This window comes from Ochotona princeps, chromosome 5 (genome assembly GCF_030435755.1).
Source record: "Ochotona princeps isolate mOchPri1 chromosome 5, mOchPri1.hap1, whole genome shotgun sequence".
Taxonomy (NCBI): domain Eukaryota; kingdom Metazoa; phylum Chordata; class Mammalia; order Lagomorpha; family Ochotonidae; genus Ochotona; species Ochotona princeps.
In genome coordinates, this window is record NC_080836.1 from 43115648 (window position 1) to 43136153 (window position 20506).

Sequence of the window (20506 nt, forward strand, 5' to 3'; positions counted from 1 at the left end):
TCAAAGCAGCCTCCCAGTGTTTTAATATATCAATAACTTGTGTTAAAATGACCATGGTGATTTGAGACATTCACATGATCACCTATTTGAATAAGCAATCAGATCCAATGAAATTCTGTATTTCTGAGTATTTTTATAGTCATTTTGTTCTTGTGTGAATTTTAATGCTATTCCTATGTTAATCCTAATATTTTGAAATCATATAAAATATTAGAAAAATGTGGTGTTATATATTTATTCCTAATTTCAGATTCCTGGTCAAAATTACTGAGTATCTTGAATGTAATTTATTGCCAAGCCTAAGTAATGTGTAAATGTGACTAGGATATTGTTTTTCACAACTAAGAGATGTTATGTGAAAATAAATATTTATCATGACTAATTTCCTTGTATATGTTAAATTGTGATACAGTGCGTCTTTGTTTTTTCTTCATGTTAATCAGTATATCACTGTAGAACATTTTGATTGCTTGAAATATTTAAATTTAGACACTTCCATGGTTTAAAAAAAAACTTGATGATGTAGATATTTCAATGAGTATTCAGATAATTTGAAGTCTGTGAACAGAACATTATGAGAACTATATAAGATGATTTTACAGAGAATATTGTCTTGGGTGCATCCAGGACTGCTCTCCTGACTAATAAAAGGTTCCAAGGTCATTATTAGGATTCTTCATTATTAGAATGCCTTAGACTTGTATTTTTAACCTGCATAGGGAGAACATTTTCTAAAATGTCTCTCCTACTTGTTTGTTACAAAGGTCAGATGGGACCATTATGTTTCGAAACCATCTGCCAGTGTGCTGTAGAGATAGTAGCATTCAGAACTTTGACTTCCTAGTTACTATTTTTCTCTTAACTATGGAGCTTATTTTGTTATCACTATCGTTTAACAGCTTACGGAACTGGAAACCATTCTCTTCAATGTAGCTTGAATAGATCTTCAATGTAGTTTAAACTTGTTTTCTAATAGAAACTTTCTACTCTATGATTTACACGTGACCTGTATTTCAAACAATTCCTGAGTATTTTAAGACTTTTCTTTGATTATAAAAAAAGTGACTTATTCTGTTTCCCAACTGCACTGACCTACTTCTGTGTCTGTTTAACCTCAGCATAAACACTCCTGAGCACTTGACTTTGATGGTAGTTTGGAAGGTTCACAGAAACATAAAATTAAAATATAAGCTTTTATGCATTTTCAGTTTTTGAGGATTCCCTCAAATGAATTCATTTTTAAAAATCCCCCACAAATAAACATTTTCTATTTTTATGACTTTTTGAAAAAATCTTATGTTAACTATCATTGTAAGAGTGATTCCCAAATTTTTCATATATTCAATCAAATTGAGATTACAGTCATTTGAAAGTTTTATGAGAATAATTTGCATAATATGATGAGTCTGTATGTATCTACTTTGTGAGGCTAGTTGTGGTCAGAAGCCTTCTAATCAAAGTAAAACTATTTCATGTCTGTTACTTAGAAGTTTTCCATAGGAAGTTGTGGCTAAGTGACACAGTTGTCCCTCCAGTTCAACTTCTTGGTATGTTGATCCCTACCATCTGTGCTGGAATGTTAAAAATAGAACTATGATCTTTGCTTCTAGGGCAGAGTGAGTACATAGCTGTGATCCACTGTGATTTGTACTGAGTTGGTGTTATGATTAAAGTGGTGGGTAACTCAAGGATAAAATTTTGAGTTAGGCTGATATCTGAGGAAAACGTCATAGAAGAGATAACATATGAATTAGGATATAAATGGGGAAGGAAATGTATTCTAGGAATTGAAAAGTTTCTAGATGCCAATGTTGAATTAAAACTGACATAAAAAGCAAAGGGGTGTGGCATAGCTGGAGCCTGGCATTGGTGATATATGGTATATTAGGTACCTGGTGAATAACCTGATATGGTGGGGTGTTAGGATGGGGATGAAGACTTAAAGGTACTGTTTCTGTTTCATTCTCATGTGTTTTGATATTTTTGTTTTTATTTTCATTTCTTTCAAAAAATCTTTCTCTGAATTCTTTACTGAGTCATAGGTCATACAGCAACATTTTCTTCAAGAAGGTTTTTAATTTTCATTTCTTCTGCAACACATTAATCATTCAGTAGCGTGCTATTTAGCTTCATGGCATTGTAAATTTTCTGCTTTTCTTCCTGTTATTGATTTTGTTTTATGGTTTTTCACTTAAGGAAATGTACAGTAACTGGGTAATAGAGACTATCATATCTAGATTTGAAGACAAAGGGCAGTATGCAAATCTACTTCAAAATCAAAGATAGACTCCCAATGAAACTGTTAAATATATCTTGACGATAGGATGCTTGATGGTTTGTCATTGTCTATACCCACAATGTCAGGGTACACTTAAATAACAGAATGATGGACTTAAGAATGTTAATGAAGAACTAGATTATTGTAATAATATGGGGGAAATCAGTGGGAGGGTGGAGGTTAGGGGATACAGTAAGGGAAATCCCAGAGCCTATGGAACTTAATCATAACATAATAATGGTAATAATAATAAAAAAATTAATTTTTAAAAAACATGTACAAATGAAAATTGGAGACATTACAAATGATGCTAAATTCTATGCTAGGATATATGAACTGTATTGCTTAAGAACTTTGAGTGATGTAGTGAAATGGATTTTCGGAAATATTAATCTGACAGCATAATATAGTCTATACTGAGAAAAAAGTTGAATCATCAGCTTCGGAATCCTGTCCCCAAGAAGAACTTTCAGGCAATCAGATCTAGATGTTTCTATTGGAATTAAAACCAAAGAAGCTCAGGCATACTTCCAAATGCTTAAAAAGTAACTCCAAACATAACAGATTTATTAAAATTTATGTACAGCATTCCTCTCTATATAAAGATTATACAGATTTACAAATATGTGTATATGTAGACACACATACATACATATAATTGTATTGTTTTGAAAAGCATGATGCAAGCATAGCAAGCCTGAGAGAATGAAATAAATTTAAGGTTAGAATGTAGGCTATAATTAGCCAGTCTGGACTCTCATCAGAATCCAGAAACCACCTTCCCCTTCCCACCCTTGTACCTTGCCCATTTCATCCATTCGTGCTGTGCATTTAGTGTTGTATTATAGGTACTCTTGCCTTTGGATGGGTATAGTCATAGATTTCTGCCATGTGACTTATTTCTTCCAATTGTTTGTACACTCCTTGAAGGCAGCTCCCCTCATTCCTAACTTTCCAGAGTCCGGTTGTGTGCTCTGTTTGTTTACTCAGGCAGCAAAAGCTGTTGACAGAATCTTCAATAAAATATATAAAATGTTGCTGTTTGATTTATTGAGAATGATTAAGACTCAAAAAGGATTCTCACTGACATTTCAGCAACAAAAGGAAAGCAAATGACCAGTGTCTGAGATTAAACCTACTGAAGCCAACTGTTGCAGTCCATGGATCTGTAAAGGCAGGAGGAGAGCAGAAGTGAAAGGAATGTGTCAGGTATTCTCTACAGTTTAATCTTCACAGCTATGCAACAGTTCTGTGGGGCAAGCTTATTCAGGTCTCAAGACATTGGAGTTGAAAGACACTGAGGAACCATTGGTAAATGTTTTCAGCTAGTGAGTGGAGGTGCCAAGAACCAAAGCCTGTTCCCCATGACATTGGATGCAGTGCACTGGGACCAGTCTTCTCCTTACCCAGGTATTCATTTGACTCCCAGAATTGTAACCCAGTTATTATGAGTTATCATTATTTCATCGGAAACATACTTATCCAATTAAATATTTTGTTCCTAAGCCACAAATATCATGACTGTGGATAGAAAGTTAAGTAAATCATGTCAGTGATTAACTGGTGTCAGAAGCTTAAGTAAATAACGTTAATGTCCTCATTAAACTCGCACAGATTTTGAATTTGGAGAGTCAGTTCAGATAAAAGTCAGTGTAGGTAGAATAAGAACTTCAGGCTTGTCCAAATTTAAAGTTGGTAAGTACCAAGAAAGATTTCTTTCTTAGTTAAAACAAAAAGGAAATAATTTTTAAAAAAGCTATTATTTACTCAAATCTTTGGTTCTAAAGGCTAATAATAGTGTCAAGGAAGGATGACAAAGAAAGAGGGTAAATTCCTGCTGAGTGCAACATTGCCCATGTTAACACCATGCTCTCAGGTCATTGGGTACTGATATTAATGGCTTTGCCATTCCCATTTGTCTGCTAGTTTCAACCATCTTTCATCCTTTGGACATCCTAACATACCCCAGATTGTACAGCTTGTAGGTAAAAATGGTTCTTGGACACTGCTGAAATAACTCACAAAGATGGCACAACAAAAGTCACTTAATTTATGAAAATGGCCTGCCTGTATTGTTGGTGTGTTTTCATTTTTTTTAAATTCTACGTATTATGACTATCTAGTATTTTTACAAATCAGTAATCACATATCAACAGAGCAAAAGCTGCAGTTGCTAAGAGGTGGAATTAATAATCTTGGTGTCCTCCTGTGAATAAAGAAACAGTATGACATACAGTGTGTTGTAATCATTGATCTTCACAGTGGTGGTTGTGACTCATGAAGGATGTGTTGAGTTATGGCCCAGGCCTGCTATTTAAGAAAGCATGTCAAAGAAAAATTTAAGGGATATTTTCTAAAAATTTTAATAGCAGCTTATGAAACAAATCTTGAATCCACAGAAGAGATGAGAACCATTTTCCCCATCTTCTTCTGTATGTATCTCTTGACACTGGTGCAGTTGGTTGATGAAAGGAGTTGTAACCATCCATGGACTCATCATGAAGGCAACTTCATCGTAGTGGTTTGGATAGTTCCTGTGTATTTCAAACCTACCCTCAGGTTAAGTATGTCAAGTGTACCTGTCAATTTCCTATCTTTTCCAATTAACTAATTTCAAAGTCTTACTATAAAATGAAAATTGTGTTGACTTTATTCACATCATTGCCATTTGGACCCACATTACTTGAAAAAATATATGCTAGGAATTGTTTTTTTTATTTCTGGGTTCCAGACAAAATATTTGGCACATTTAGAGATCAAAGAAAAGATGAATTAATTTCATTGAATATTATATAATAGCTGCTTTGGATCTAATGTATAATATCTGATGTATAATATTTGATAGCATACAATATGGTTTCAATTAAGATAAAAGGGAATTTTAATCTCATTTTCCCTTAAGACTATTCATGCTGTCCAGAATGTGAACATATCTTACCATAATTCCTTAATCTAGAATTTGGCAAAGATGGAGCTATTTATTCATGACAGTTGAATTGTGTTTTGCAACAAAATTATGACATGAACCCTGCAGGTTTGGAGGGTGGTTTATGGTTCTAATGGGTGAATGACATTTGATGCTTAGTTAAGATGAAGCTACATTACAACATGCTTTGAAAAGATGAGTGCAGTGAAAACTGAATTTCACAGTCTCCTGCTAATTCTTATGCATGACTCACCAGTCTAATGCTGAACTTGTAGAATTTTTACCCCATTTCTTTCATTTTTAGATGTTTATGCTATATCTTATGATGTCAGGGAAAGTATATGGAATAAAAAATTATGTTTCCTCAGTTACCTAGCTATTTGTCTGCTAGGCCAAATTCAACATCTGAAATCTATATTTTATTATAGCTTTTCAATTGGCCACTTGAGTGCCTGACTTGCCATTTTCTTTTTCAATTCTGAGCCATCAGAACTGCCAAGGTGGTATTTGTTATTGCTTGTTTGTATTATTTGTTTTATGATATAAATCTCACCATACTTCCCTGGACTAAAATCGTAAACTATGCATTTTATCAATAACCAAAATTGTTTTGATTTCTCAAAATCAGTTTGTAATGGTAACAAACTATGTATGTATCACACAAAAAAACATATGAACTGCTTGCCTTAACATATTTTAATGTATCTAATTTTTACAAAAGTTGAATTCTGCATGCTTATCGGGTAGTCTGGTTTTCCTAACAAATTCAGCAAGAGCCTTTATGAATAGATATATTCACATGTTGATGTGATTTAAGACATAACTCATTACCTCTGAAAAGAAGGAAGGCACATTTACTAAATGACTAGGAGATATTCTATTGAATGTAAGATAGGAAAATATATAACATTCCAGTTTGCTTTCTATGTAAAAAAAAAAAGGAGTCCAAGTAACTTAAAATACTCTTTTAATTACAATGCTCAAAGAAATGAAACAAGAAAAACTGATGCAAGGACTCCTTTGAGTTAGGATTTGCAATACAAATATTTTCATCTTTTACAGGGCAAGCTGATGTGTTCGCATGTCAGTTCCAAGCTGCTTCTTGCAGCAGGAAACATCAGTATTTTTTAAAAGCACATTTACAGTGCTTTCCCATCACCCTCGCTGTGTTTTTGTAGCACCTATAGCCATAACTGGCACCTGGAGGCCTTACATTGCTGGCAGTTTCCCTCGCATTTCTTTGGAGGCTATTCAACTGCTGTGGTTTTACTTAGAAGTCAGAGCTTTGCATACATGATTTCCTGAGACTGTTTGAATAGTCTTTCTCAGAAAACTGTGCCAGTCTGGCTGTGAACAGCTCTTCGCAGGGGTGGAGGGGAGGGGTAGCAGTAGCCTGGTCGGAGGGGGGTATGCTTGGACTTGGGTTCAAATCCGTTCACCCATGTCCTGCTATCTTCGCATCTTACTTGTGATCTCTACCATAGTGACATCATTGCCCATATCTTGCTGTTCCTTTAGAGAAGGGAACAGGATTTGGACTAGTCTAGCTGGAAAAAAAAAAAAAAAAAATTAAAAGCTGCCCGACAGACTTATACAAAGATCCCATGAAAACAATTTACATTTGCTGTTTCAGCAACAGACATGGCAGTGATTTTAAATGAGAAACAAAACCAGACCAAATAGTTGAAACTTCTGCACAGTAATAATTTGTTGGGAAGACAGAAGTCTCTATGGATTGTAGGTATAACATTTGAGATCAAAAGCAACCTTAAATTGCTTGTTTTGAGTGTATTTTTAAAAAGATCATCACCAGTGCAGTTTTGAGATAATGAAAAAAATGGTTTTTAATAAGCCGCAAATGGCATGCAGTTTTGAGATGCTAATGTAAAGAAAAGCATTGTTTTATGAAGTGGCTCATGTGAGTATAAATATGTTGGTGAGCTGTGCTGCTGTCAATTCCATGGTCTTCATCTGTGTACCACTGGAAAGAGGGAGCAAAAGGTCAAAATTAGCAAATCAGCCGTCTTTAAAAAACAATTGAAATAATTTCTCATGAGCATATGTGGTACAACCAGGGTGTTTTCCTTCTTGAAACACTTTAAAAGTGAAAATGTGGCCCAAAAGGGTATGTCATTTCTCTCCAGAACTCTTCCTGGGCACATTGTTGTGTCCCCCAGAAACCTCTCGGAGAACTCACTGTGAACTCAAATTTCCCGTATAGTGCTGCACAGTGCTTTACAGAGGTGTACATTCTAATGAGAACACTCGAGCCTATTTCAAAGTTGACTGTAACACTTACAGCCACACCATTTATAGAAAGGAATGTTTATCCCTTTAAGCCCACTTCTTTTAAATATTGTCAAGTACCAAATCTCTCTTATCTTAACTGTGTTACATAAATAAACTTTTAAAATGCATTTTCCTTACATACACCATCAAAAAACTTGAAAAATCTTTTAAAATATCACATATATGTTTAACATAAGGGAAGTCAAAAGTCAATGGTATTATTTGCAAATACTTACATTTTACACTGGCATTTAACAAATCTGTATTCTGACATTTATGTAGGAGATTACGGCATGAGGCAAAATTTTATCAACTCAAATGTGATTAAACAATTGAGAAGTCTTTGCTGGGCACACACACACATTAGGTTTTAGAAAGTATCTAATGAAGGTATCCTGTGTCTTTGACAAATGGAAAAAAAAAAATCAGCCTCTTTTAAGAATCTTGCCCAAAAGATGTGCCAGTATTTTTATAACAACAACAACAAAAATCCCACTTCTATACAGTGGGCATCATTCGAGCACAGAGGAAGCTGTGTGTTAGAGGGGGGTGGAAACAGGTAGGCCTTTCTAGTTAACACAGAAAAGCAGCAGCTTTTTATACAAAAAACATTTAGCACAGTACTCACATACATATCCACACTTAGAAATATGTGTGTACATGTGGAAAATGCTTCATCTGGAAATCTCTAATGCAGAAAATAAATTTGACTTAATACCCAGAAACATTCTTTGTGCAGGCAGCAGCAGCTCTAGGCATTTCGGACTTTATAAAACACATCTAATTGTTTATTGCCTGTGGTTGTCCAACAAAAGATAACACGTCAGTTGCAAAAACTGAAGCATGCTGATTATTAATATCCCACTGTTAGAAAGGCTGGTTAAACCAGACAGAAATGGAGTTTCAAATTTGAGCCGAGCTATTATCATGCTGATTTCACTTTAGAATTATTCTGCTGCACATTTACCAAATAAATGATTACTTTTGAATCAAAACAGGGAGAGGCTGAACAAGCATATGAATAGGAAAAGTGTTTTTGATACTATCAGGTTAGGAAGCATTGGGCTTCTTAACCCCAAATTCTCTAAAATCATTGAATGTGACTCTATGAATGGATGAAAGATATCACTTAGCGTTGAAAAAATGAAAGTGTCCCCTGCCGCTTTTTAAATTCTCTATCTCCTGATACTTCTGGGAGAATCTGCCCTGTGAGAACAAACTAGACACCCCCAGCAACTTCCCAACCCTTTGCATAAGTTTTGTTATACCATTGCCTGGAAATCCACTCCAGCATCCACAAGAGCTTTGGAGATCTGAGCTGACTGTTGAAAGTGAACGTTATCTGCAGGGAGAGAAAGAAAACAGAAAAATAGCTGATAGCCACTGCAGTTTTTTGATATCAAGGGGTGGGAAAGGCACAAGGAAGGAGGATCTTTTGAGTTCTAGGACTCAGCATCCCATTTAGCCCAAGACAAGTGAGTTGTGGAAAGCAACACTGTTTTATTGAAGTAAATGTAACAGTCTTGCCCCTCATGCTTTTGTTTTGTCAGTAGTGAAATTGCAAACCTGTCTGTGATACTAAAAAGTCTAATTAACTGAAACTCACCATCTGCTGTTCCATGAATAAGGAGGTACTCAACTTGTTTAAAATTTTCAGCTCTGCTCATGACTGTTGAATTCTGGAATTGGGAAAAAGAATGTCATTATTCAAAAAAGGATCTGCCATAAACTGATTTTTCACTTCAGTTTACAAAATAAAATGTTTTCAGCTGGGGCCCCCTTTGATACAAAATATAGCAAACCGATATTCAAGCAAATGCTGTCTCCATGCATGGCAGAATGCACAGCATGCCCTGTGCCTGGGAGGCAGGATTGGAAAGGGAGGATGCCACATCTTCCCTGCACATTCAGGAAGAAGGCACCTGCCACCCAGGCTGCATACAGAAACCCTTGAGACCCAGAGCTGAGATTGGCTGTGTCCTATGCATTAGCACAGGGCAGAGTCTCATATTAGCAATGTATGTTCCATGGGCTTCTGTTGTAGTTCAGCCAAAAAGTGTATTACCATGGCAACCATGTGTCACATGGTGCCATACATGCTACATTTCGAAGAGCCTGTACATAGCATTTGCAACTAAACATCCTCTGCAATATGTCATGTGAACTTTGGTCCACATTGCTAGGCTCTGAATGTAAAAGCAAATATTACTTCTTTAGAAACAGATGTTTAAAACCTAGACAAATATAACATATGGGAAGGGGAAAGGGTGAAAAAGATCAAGAATGGTCTTAGAAAATCAGTAGGTTACTGGCTGCCTCATTCTGTACATTGGAGGACATGCTGCTGTTGGATCTCATCATTCCCCAACCAGCCAAGGAAGTAGACTAAAAAATAGTGGAGAGATCAGCTTTTGGGAGACTGTTTTGGGCCTATGTCAGATAGGGCTTCTAGTACAAGGAGCAAGGAACTTGGATGAAAAAACACTTTGAAAACAGAACTGACCATTTGATATTTATTTGAGAATTTTTATAAAGTTGGGGTGAAAGTAAAAATATCACGCAGTCATTGTAGCTAGTGCCTTAGAAAGGGTTAGCACCAGCAGTTTTTGTCTTGTAACAGATGGGACAGGAAGGGCACAGCAGCCTGTCTACAGGTTAAAATTAGGATCTTCACAAATTGAAGTTGGCTTTATGATAATTAAAGTTTGCAATTTTCCACTTTACTTACAACTAATACACCAGTTGATCATCTTTTATGGGTACTTTTATGGCCTGCTAGTAAGGGGATGAGGCATTTGCATTTCAGTCCCAACTTCAGTGTCAATGAGCTGCACAACTGGAGTCCTACACTGTGAGCCTTGGTTCTGTAAAATAGGAATAACATGACTCCTCTTCCTGCCTCATCCACATAAGAATCTCAAGATACAGCAGTGGTGTTGTGCAAGGTTACATTTCTGATGCTAATGTGAGAAGTCTGTGGCACACTGTTTCAGCAAAAAAAGATTTTCCAGCTACAATTCTAAGGACACAATCATCCAAAATGTTTCTGTGGATGCACACGGACTGCTGTGTCCAGGGAGGCTCCTATTCAGGCTGCTTCTGTTTTCCTCTAGCCCGACCATATCTATTTCTGAACAGAACTGAGGATTTACTTAGGAATTTTCACAATAAACACCTAGGGCTCATTAAAAGTCACAATTTTGAGAAGCTTTTCATCTGGTGAAATGTCCCAGATGAGTCCATTTATGTATGAGTACATCCACCCATCCATCCATTCCATTCCTTCACCATCAATATGTATTTGTTTGCATCCCATCATGCAGTAAGATCCATGCAAAAGGGATTTTTCTGTATCATGCATTACTCTATTAGTACTCTATTAGTACTCTACTTGAATACAGATTATTTTTAAGTTAGATGAGTAAGTGAAAGAAATGATTAGGCACTGCTATTGCCCACTACATTTGGTCCCAGTTTTACAGAGGCAAGTGGAAACATGTGTAGCAAGCAGAATAAAATATATTCATTTTGAGATTTACGGAGACAGCTTATGGCTACTTTCAACCCATACATTATGCCACTTGTAACAGTAACTAATATGCTTTCATATTAACTGTGTGCCTATCACTGCGCTAAGACTCATGAAGGCTTTATAAAAACATCATTGTATGACATTCTCACATCTGTGTGACATTGCTCTGTACTAAGCCTGCTTCATGGCTGGAGACACTGAGATTCAGAAGGTAAGTAACCTGTATCAGGATATTTCTGTAGAAGTGTCAGAGCTGCACAGAGTTTGATACCAAAATCCCTTCTGATGTCTAGGTTGCACTGCATCACTACTAACATTCCAAGTGGCTTACTAGGTGCCCCCCCGCAAAGGTAGAGTGTGCAATAAAACATTAATTAACCATCCTGGACTTGGAAGTACACAATGCTAGGGGACACTCTGGTTCCTGAGATAGTGTGACTTCTCATTCTGAAGGAGCTGGGAGATCTGGGAGGCTCATATTCAGACTCTGAAGGTGGTGCCCAGCCTCATGCAGTGATACAACCGTGGGTGATCATTTTCCCTTCAGAGAAGAAAGCGTCCAAATAAAGATCCTGACATGCACCATTCCAGGCTGGAGACAGGAGAGACTGACACGTGGGTATCAACACGGACAATCAATATTCTCATTCTCAGGTCAACATGGCTCCTCCTATCAGAGTCCTCTTCCATGAGTCTTTCTGCTTGTTGTGCTCCCAGCCTGTCCTGACTCCCTCCCACCTTGTTTCCCCCAAATTAAACTTGGCTTCTTGCTTGTGGAAGGCAGTCAACCTTGACGCAGACCTGACCCAAATATACAAGTGTGTCACCTCATATCACTCCCAAAAGCCTCATGGCCTGCCTGCCTTGGCAGCTTGAACAGCAAAAGCTGCTCCGACAACCTCTCTGAGCCATGAAACTGAGAAATGTCATTGAAACATAGAGTAATAGTTAGGAGGCATATAAATACGCAGGACAGTTAGCAAGGAATGTGATAACTACTGGAGTTTGGACCAAAACAGTTTCTGGCTGCCTTTTTTTTTCTTAAATGGAGTGAATACAGGCTGAAAGAAGACAATTTTTATAAACAAGTAAAACCCTGAGCCTAAGATAAATGTTGTGATGTACACACTGTAGCTGTGATGAACTAGACATGGTGAGAAATGCAACATACTGAGAAAAAGACGAAAACTGTGATAAAAGTGTCATGATGCAAATTGTTTTACATTAACAATATTACACTACAAAGAAAGAAAGACAAATACTTTAATGCAGCAAGAGAAAAATAAAACAAAAGCTTCCCCTGCAACTGCAGGAGAAGTGTGCCATTTCGAAGGTGCTCTTCCCTTGCTCACTGGGTGAAACCTGCAGAGGGAGTCCTCTGTGACAGGGAGACAGGCAGCCAGGAGGCACGTACCCACTGCAGGGCTCTTGGGCTGCTTGGCATGTTTCTCTCCCACAAAAACACGGAGCCATGTCACCTTGCTTCTGGAGGCATGGATCACTCTTTGCCAAACTGAGCCTCCTGGTTTCTCAACTAAAGGTCTCTACAGTCCACGGTCTGTGTACTTTGCTAGTCAAAGAGATGTATGAATTAAATGATTAGTGATCAGAAAAAAAAATAATGGCACTATTTTAGCCCACCGAAACAGGATAACCCCCCTCTTGCCTAACCATGGAAACGAAAATAAAAAAAGAAATGGATGACTAAGTTAGAAGCCGAATAGTCTATCACCGACTCCTGAAAAGGAAGCTCAGAGTGATAAATGGGCAAAGATGCAATGGTGGTGCAGTTGGCATGTTTGGGAGGCTAGAAACTTCCGGAGAGCCCCGCTGCCAGCAACAGTCTGGCAAAGAGAAGTGGGAAGAATCGGTCCAGTGGCAGTGCCGATTCCACAGCATCCCTGTGAGGAGCTTTTCCTTCAATCCCTGAGAAGAACCATCTGTAGCTCCTCGTTGGATCATGCTGGTTCCTCAGTTACCTTCCAACAAATAAATCTTTGTATTTTTGACATAAAAGAGGGAGCTGATGAGAGTGGGGAAGTACTGAGAGAAACAGAAGGTAGAACAATTTTTAAGCCAACCTTGTTCCATAGAGAAACCATAAGGACAGTTGCTTCCTGAAGATAACCGTGGTGGCAGCTGTTGCGTCTCAGAAGCTTAATTCATGTTGGTCACGGTCATCATGTGTAGTCATTTCAATACCTCTAGGAAGCAGGTCTGATTAGCTCTATTATCCAGTTGAGGAAATTGTGGTCCAGAGAGGTGACTTTTCTCAAGCCTTTACTGTCCCTGACCATCAGATTCTATTCCACTTGGTATCACAGCCCATCGTTCCTTACTACTTCCAATGCTTTTATGGAAAGAGCGGAAGTTGCTCTGTCTCAGAGACAGCAGCCCAACACTTCAATGAGATGTTATCTTAGGTTTTCTAGCTTTTTCTATAAATTATTATTATTCTTTCAACTAACGCTGCCCAAGTAAATAATAGTAAATGATGTCATTTTGGGAAGCCACACTAATGCCACACAGAGGCCACAGAAAATGGGTAGGAAAAATGAATTCAGTCCACAGTATCAGATGTTTTACTTGTCTATATTTTTCAAACAACTGTACCCAGGAGCTGCCAAGGGAAGAGCTACCATCAACCCCAGAGAGGGGGCTCTACCTCAGGCCTCACCAAGCAACACTGGCTTCTTTAAAGATCACACAGCAGTCAACATTTTATCAGCACTCAACAAACAAGTTAAGGTTTGGCTTAAATCTGAAGGTCTCTCTCCTTTTGGCATATTCTGGGATAATAGAACAAATGTCAAATCAGTACAAGATGGCATATTTACAAAATTGCACCCTGTTTTGCATAACCTAACGATGCAGCAGTTCTTAAGGATTGAACATTTCAAATCTGCTAGCAGAAGACTGCCAAATCTATGACTGTTTCATACACTTGCCAAAAGCCTATCAAATTTTGAGCAAAATGCAAAATAAATCTCCTCTACAAGTTAAATCAGTCCCTTCTGTGTGTTCCAGGCTGCCCTCTCCTCTTGGCAACAAGGCTCAGGACTTGAGCCTCATTTTTCTTGCCCTTGATCTTAACACTTCTCTGCGTGTTACTCATAAATCTACTCTACCCTCTGCCCCTTATCCTGGGTCCTGCTTTATTAACCACAATTTGGCCCTTTTTCTGTGTTATGCCTCACTTCATTGGCCCTGTTTCACAGTTCCCAGAAAAATCCCTCTGCTTGCAACTCACTTATCCCCCATGCCTCTTCCTCTTCCGTAGCCCACAGAGATCTCTCCTGTTCTTCCTCATCATCTTCCTCAAATCTTTGGTTAATGCCTTCTCGCTTTCCTAGCCCTAAATTGTTGCGTAACATTTTTGGCCTCAGTTTCTAAGTCAACATAATGGACATAGAATGCTTATCATAGATGATTTTGTGCAGAACTGATTCTTATAAAGAACACTCTGGCCATACAGACACTTAACACATGAATGAAAAATGAGGGAAATAAATAAACTAGATTTTCTGTGATTGAGAGATGTCTAAGAGGATGAAACCCTAACTTCATGACGGTTCCTATTTCTCTCCCTACCTACTTCCAAGGTATTGCTTTCTGGGGATAAACAGCCACACTTTGGCAACCATTAGTCATTTTCATACATATTGGCTACTTTGTCATATTTAATCTTATATTTCATTGCCTACTCCTTTTTATGTTCCTCCAAAAAAATTGTGGGTTTTTTTCACCATAAACAGTAAACTTGGGAAGAGTGAAAATACATTTAGAAAGATATATTGAATGGGTGAATCAGAATCTACCGCTTGTCAAATTTTATGTTTCAGGTTTGAGGGAAAGATCTGTGATTGACCACACAAGAGAGTCCTTGATTCCAGTCTGGCACCCACTGCTTAAGGTGTAGTCCCACCTGTTGTTCACTAGTTTCTGTCAGTTGTTTGGTGTTCCCTTGGGTATCTGATTCCTTTGCCACCAGTTCTGTCCTCTGGACTACACTTGTTGCAGGCAAGCTGTTTCCCTGGAGTCACACTACAGTGCCCACTAGCTCAGATTTGTCACTCAATCATATGCTCGATTCCCAATTTCAAACTTTGGGACCAGCTTTTTAAGGTTTAGGGAGATAATGGTCTTGTTTCCTCTGATTTTCTGGTATCTTTCGAAGCTCTCGTGCCTTGCATCTTGGCAGTGGGTGAGTGATTATCACCAAAAAGAATCTTATGGTCTTATTGCTTGTAAGACCTAATCTATATGGCAGCTTGTAAAGAACAGAAGGACACTCCCTCAGGTTGGACGCTGTGCCTAAGTGCATGCCTTAGCAAATGCAGCAGACTGGCTTTCAGCAGGACGCAAGCTGAACAACCAAGTACAGTAATATCCCCACTTTTCACATACACAAATGCTTTCTCTAGTCCCTTTTCCTAAGTGGTGAGTAGGATCCTTTATTTCAAAAGATGTGCTTCTCCTGGTGATGTGAATTTATCATAATTTCTGCAAATGCAGGTTATCAGTGACCTAAAAATGAGACCTTTTTTCTTATTTGAGTTTTATTTAAGACTACTTTTTTTTTTCAGTAGGCTGTAAGAACAGGATCTTACTTAACTTTGGGAATTCCAAACCCTAATGTACTGAAAAAGAGTCACTGGCCAGATTAAACTGTAATCCTTTTCAAGATCTTTTCTCTGACCTATTGAAATGCATAGAGTTGTGCACTTCTTTGTCTTTTCAAAGAGAAGGAAAAAAGAGAGACCGAGAAAGTAACAGAGAGAGAATGAGAGAGAGAGAGAGAGAGAGAGAGAGAGAGAGAGAGAAAGAGAGAGAGAGAGAAATAACCTAGTAGAAAAAGTAAAAGATGGGGTCCAGAGGGGCAGCTGGGGCCTTGGAGGAAAATAGCATCTTTGTATGTATTCTTCTTGCCAGAGACAAAAGCACAGGCTCATTTAAAAAACAAAGGAGGGCAGCTTTATTCTAAAGCCTGCTGTGCACCAAAAATAGGCACTTAGATTCAGTTCTCCACGTACAGAGGAAGCAACTTACCGCAGTGGAGACAACTGACTTATGCATTTGCCTCACTTTCTCCTGCCCACCTTAACTGTCACCCTCCCGAACAATTCCTCTGAGTAACACATTGGGAACCTTTAGCTCCCTGGTACTGGCAGTTTGAATGTGTCCATTGCCAGCAATGCATTTTGTGCCAGGAAAACCCGACTCCTGGCGTGGAAGGATTAAACAGTCCTCGGGAGCCATCTGTGCAGTGAAGTGAAAGAGTGACTTTGTGCACCCAGTATGCGTGTGTTGCCATTGGCAGTAGGAAGTGACTTCTATTTACATGACTACCTCGTGCAGCAAACACCTAAGGGGAGAGATGGAAGTGGCCACTGCCATGGGTGGGGTAGAGCTGGGGAAGTGGAGGCTCATTGTGTGAAAGAACCTCCAGGAAAGACTGGATAGCAACACAGGCTGAAAGGCAGATTAAAAGTGTTCATTCCCTGCTAATTTAATAGGGAGTTTTGATGAAGAGGAGCCACGTGGCTGTCTGATGTTCTAGGTGGAAATTGTGCAGCTGCCATAGACTTCCTTAGATATTAGGTTCAAACGTGACCCTCTACTTTTGGGTCCTAGGGCTCTTTAGAACAGGATTTTGTAAATGAAATGTTGACTCATCATCCAGCATGTTCACTCAGGCATATGGATTCTATGGAGTTCACCTCTGGGGCTTCAGCAGCATTTAACTCATTGGCATACCTGAAGGAGCTTTCAGCAGCCAAATTTAGGTCACTAACAACAACAAAAAAATCCAATTGTAATGTGACGGAAGTGATAATAAACTGTAACTCATATACAATATTTCCCTTCCAGTAAATCGGAGAAGGTTTTAAGGTTTGCATTTTAGACAGAGAAAGCCAAAGAGTACAATATTCAAGAAAGCCTAAACAACTAATAACACTGTAGAGGTGAAAATTCAGTATAAAATAACTATTAGTTTATGTTAGGATATTAAAAAAAGATTAAGAAACAGAATATTAGGAATTCAAAGGAGGATATTAATCCACCAGAGGGCAGTGCAAATGCAGGTTGAGGTGGGGGGGACTAATCCTCTTGGCAAAGGCATCAGAAAATAAAGGCACAGCATGGGAACTAACATTGTTCATAGTGAGCTTTTCAAATAAACGAGGCCCTTGTAAGAAGGGTGTGGAGAACCTGGCTGAAGACTGAGGACAAAACTCAGTTGAATACCCAGGAAATCACCATGAAAGTGTCCTGTATGGATTAATCTCTTTGTTCTGTGCAGAAAGTAGTGTTGGAAATACAAGCTAAGAGGCAAATTGGGCAACTTAGATAAGGAAATAGGTCACATAGCAGCAGCAGTGAGTTTATGAAGACAGAGAAGGCTTCTACAACAGCTTATGAGATAAGGAGAAAGGATGGAGGAATTGAATCCAATGTATCATATGAGATCATTAGCAGAAATGGGGTCAACTTGATTATGGGGCTGCTTTGTAGGGAAAGATGAATTGACTATCTCCCTTTACAGATTAATAAATTTCCTCCTTGATTGTAAAACAGAAATAGAAAGAGACATTCAGGAACTAATGGAAATATAGTCACATACCCACACAGATAAGTGCACATATGCACACACACACACACACACACACACACACGTACATTTTGCTATTAAGCTAGCAGTAACAGGTAAAACTAACTCATCTGCACTTCTGCAAAAGTATACTGTGTTTGATCAGATGGTTTCAGAACGCTCAGTAACAATGAGGCATCTTACCAAAATGTGCAGTGTATTAATGCAAAAGTCATGAACTGTGAGATGGGACACAGATGAGGAGAAATTGTGCTCTTAAATTATTCTTACTGCATTTTTTTTAAATTCACCATCTGGGAAAACGTTGTTAGCATCCTTTGGAGATCGTTACATCAAAGATGATTTACCTTATCACCATTTTAGGAAGACAGTTATAGCACAGAGAGTTGTTCCTACTACAGTACTTGGATTAACACTTCCAGTTACTCCATGGTGGCACCAAAGAACATGCTCTGGCTTGCTGTGGTGGCCACATTAGCTCATGGGGACTGTCAACAATGGCTGCACACAGACCATATTCCAAACACCACAGTTCTTGTGAGGAGCAACCTGTCTGCTGATCTCACGATCAGGCAATTAGCCTCCAGTAATTTGTAATCAGGGCTGTTCAGGGTCCTGCCCAATTGCATCTACCTCTAACCTGCTTTACTCAAATCTTGCACAGAAAACTACTCATTTGGCTATGAGTAGAAATATTATCAGCTTGTAAATAAAACTTAATTATGATCATCTTCTAAGAAATTTTAATACATAAAGATTTAGCAAGTCTTCTGGGCTCTAGAGGAATATGTTGAATGTGACATGTTTTCTAAACTGAAATTTTTATAATTAAAGTAATTATCTGGTGTTGCTTTGTATTTCCAAACGAATGCATATTGTGACCTATATAGCATACGATAAAGACTGTAATTATGCAGAATAGGGTAGGGAAAGCTATTGGAGAATTTCTAAACCACCTGTGTTATTTCTTTTCTTAAAAAAGAATTTCGGGTCAGGTGCAATAGCGTAGCTGTTAAAGTCCTCACCTTGAATGTGCCCGGGATCCCATATGGTTGCCGGTTCTAATCCCACCAACCTGCTTCCCATCCAGTTCCCTGCTTGTAGCCTGGGAATGCAGTCGAGGACAGTCCAAAGCTTTGGGACTCTGAACCCACATGGCAGACCTGGAAGAGGCTCCTGATTTCAGATTGGCTCAGCTCCAGCCGTTGCGGCTGCTTGGGGAGTGAATCATCGGACAGAAGATATTTTTCTCTGTCTCACCTCCTCTCTGTATATCTGACTTTCCAAATAAAAATAAATAAATCTTTTAAAAAAAGAATTTCATTGGAAATCAAAAATATATATATTTTCTAGAATAGATACATTTTAAAAAGGTCCTTAAACCTTCAGACCACTGCTTTCTCTGACCACAAGCAGGGAGCTGGAGATGAAGTGAAGCAGCCAGAACTTAAACTGGTACCAGTATGGGATGGTGGTTCCACAAGCAGAAGCTTAGCCTACTATGCCACAACACTAGTCCCATATGTAATTATTTTTTAAAAGGATACAAGAACATGTACACAGATTATTTACAAATACATAGCTATTTTTAATAAGTGGTTTGAGTATGTGTGGCCTATTGAACCCATGAGGATCCTGAACAACTCCCCACAGATACAAAGAACATCTGAGGGCCTGGCGCAGTGGTCTAACAGCTAGAGTTCTCACCTTGAACACACTGGGATCCCATAGGGGCGCCGGTTCTAATCCCGGCAGCTCCACTTCCCATTCAGCTCCCTGCTTGTGGCCTGGGAAAGCAGGAGAGGACGGCCCAAAACCATGGGACCCTGCACCCTCATGGGAGACCTGGAGGAGGTTCCAGGGTCCTGGCTTTGGATCGGCGCAGTACCGGCTGTGGTGGTCACTTGGGGAGTGAATCATCACACGGAAGATCTTTCTCTCTGTCTCTCCTCATTTCTGTATATCTGACTTTGGAATAAAAATAAATAAACCTTTACAAAAAGAAGTAAAAAAAAGTCCTTAAACCACTTTTACATAGGCAATATAACGGGTACAGTTCCTGATCTCTTACCCTGTAATGATCAAGGTTGTCTTCAGGAGTTGGGAGGCCCATATACCGTTCTGTGTATATTGAATCTGTAATGAGAAAAAAAAAAAAAGATAAAAGCTTAATGCATACAGTGACAAGTTATTTTTCTCTTATTGGTTCTTTTATTTATTTTCCTGTATCTTAAGTCAGGAGTGGGCGTCCAGTGTCACTCTCTGAAGTAATTCTCCAGGTTTGGCTTGTTAATGAAAGATAGACACTGGTTCCCAGCCCCCTGCTCAGCTGACTATCCTTCTGTACTCAACCCTAACTCACTGATACTCAACCCTTATATGGGGCTAGAGGGATAACCAATAAGATTATTTAAGACTGGATCAATAATTCACTGGCTGGAAAATCACCTGAGAAACAATAAGTGGTTGGAGTAATCACCTTATTTTTATGACCCCCTTAAATAACCTTTTGAGGAAGTCAGTCATACCTCCATGGCCATAATTTTTTTTTTATCCTGACACAAATATATACCCTAATTTATGACAGTCTTTTTACTCTTGGTGGCTCTTAAGAAATGATCAGTTATGGGCCCGGCGGCGTGGCCTAGAGGCTAAAGTCCTCGCCTCGAACACCCCGGATCCCATATGGGTGCCGGTTCTAATCCCGGCAGCTCCGCTTCCCATCCAGCTCCCTGCTTGTGGCCTGGGAAGGCAGTGGAGGACGGCCCAAAGCCTTGGGACCCTGCACCCGCGTGGGAGACCTGGAAGAGGTTCCTGGTTCCCGGCTTTGGATCGGCGTGCATCGGCCGTTGCGGCTCACTTGGGGAG

The 20506-nt window shown here is 38.9% G+C and overlaps 1 protein-coding gene across 1 annotated transcript in view; it reads right to left on the bottom strand.

Moving 5' to 3' along the window:
• Positions 1–6154: 6154 nt before the first annotated feature.
• The window catches only part of DPP4 (dipeptidyl peptidase 4), an 84311-nt gene continuing 69959 nt past the window's right edge, over positions 6155–20506 (bottom strand). The window contains exons 23-26 of the mRNA XM_004577330.4: positions 19710–19774; positions 9100–9172; positions 8762–8835; positions 6155–7185 (exon numbers count right to left, since the gene is read on the bottom strand). Coding sequence (XP_004577387.2) covers positions 7084–7185; positions 8762–8835; positions 9100–9172; positions 19710–19774 — 314 coding nt within the window. The 3' untranslated portion in view covers positions 6155–7083. The remainder of the gene's footprint in view (positions 7186–8761; positions 8836–9099; positions 9173–19709; positions 19775–20506) is intronic.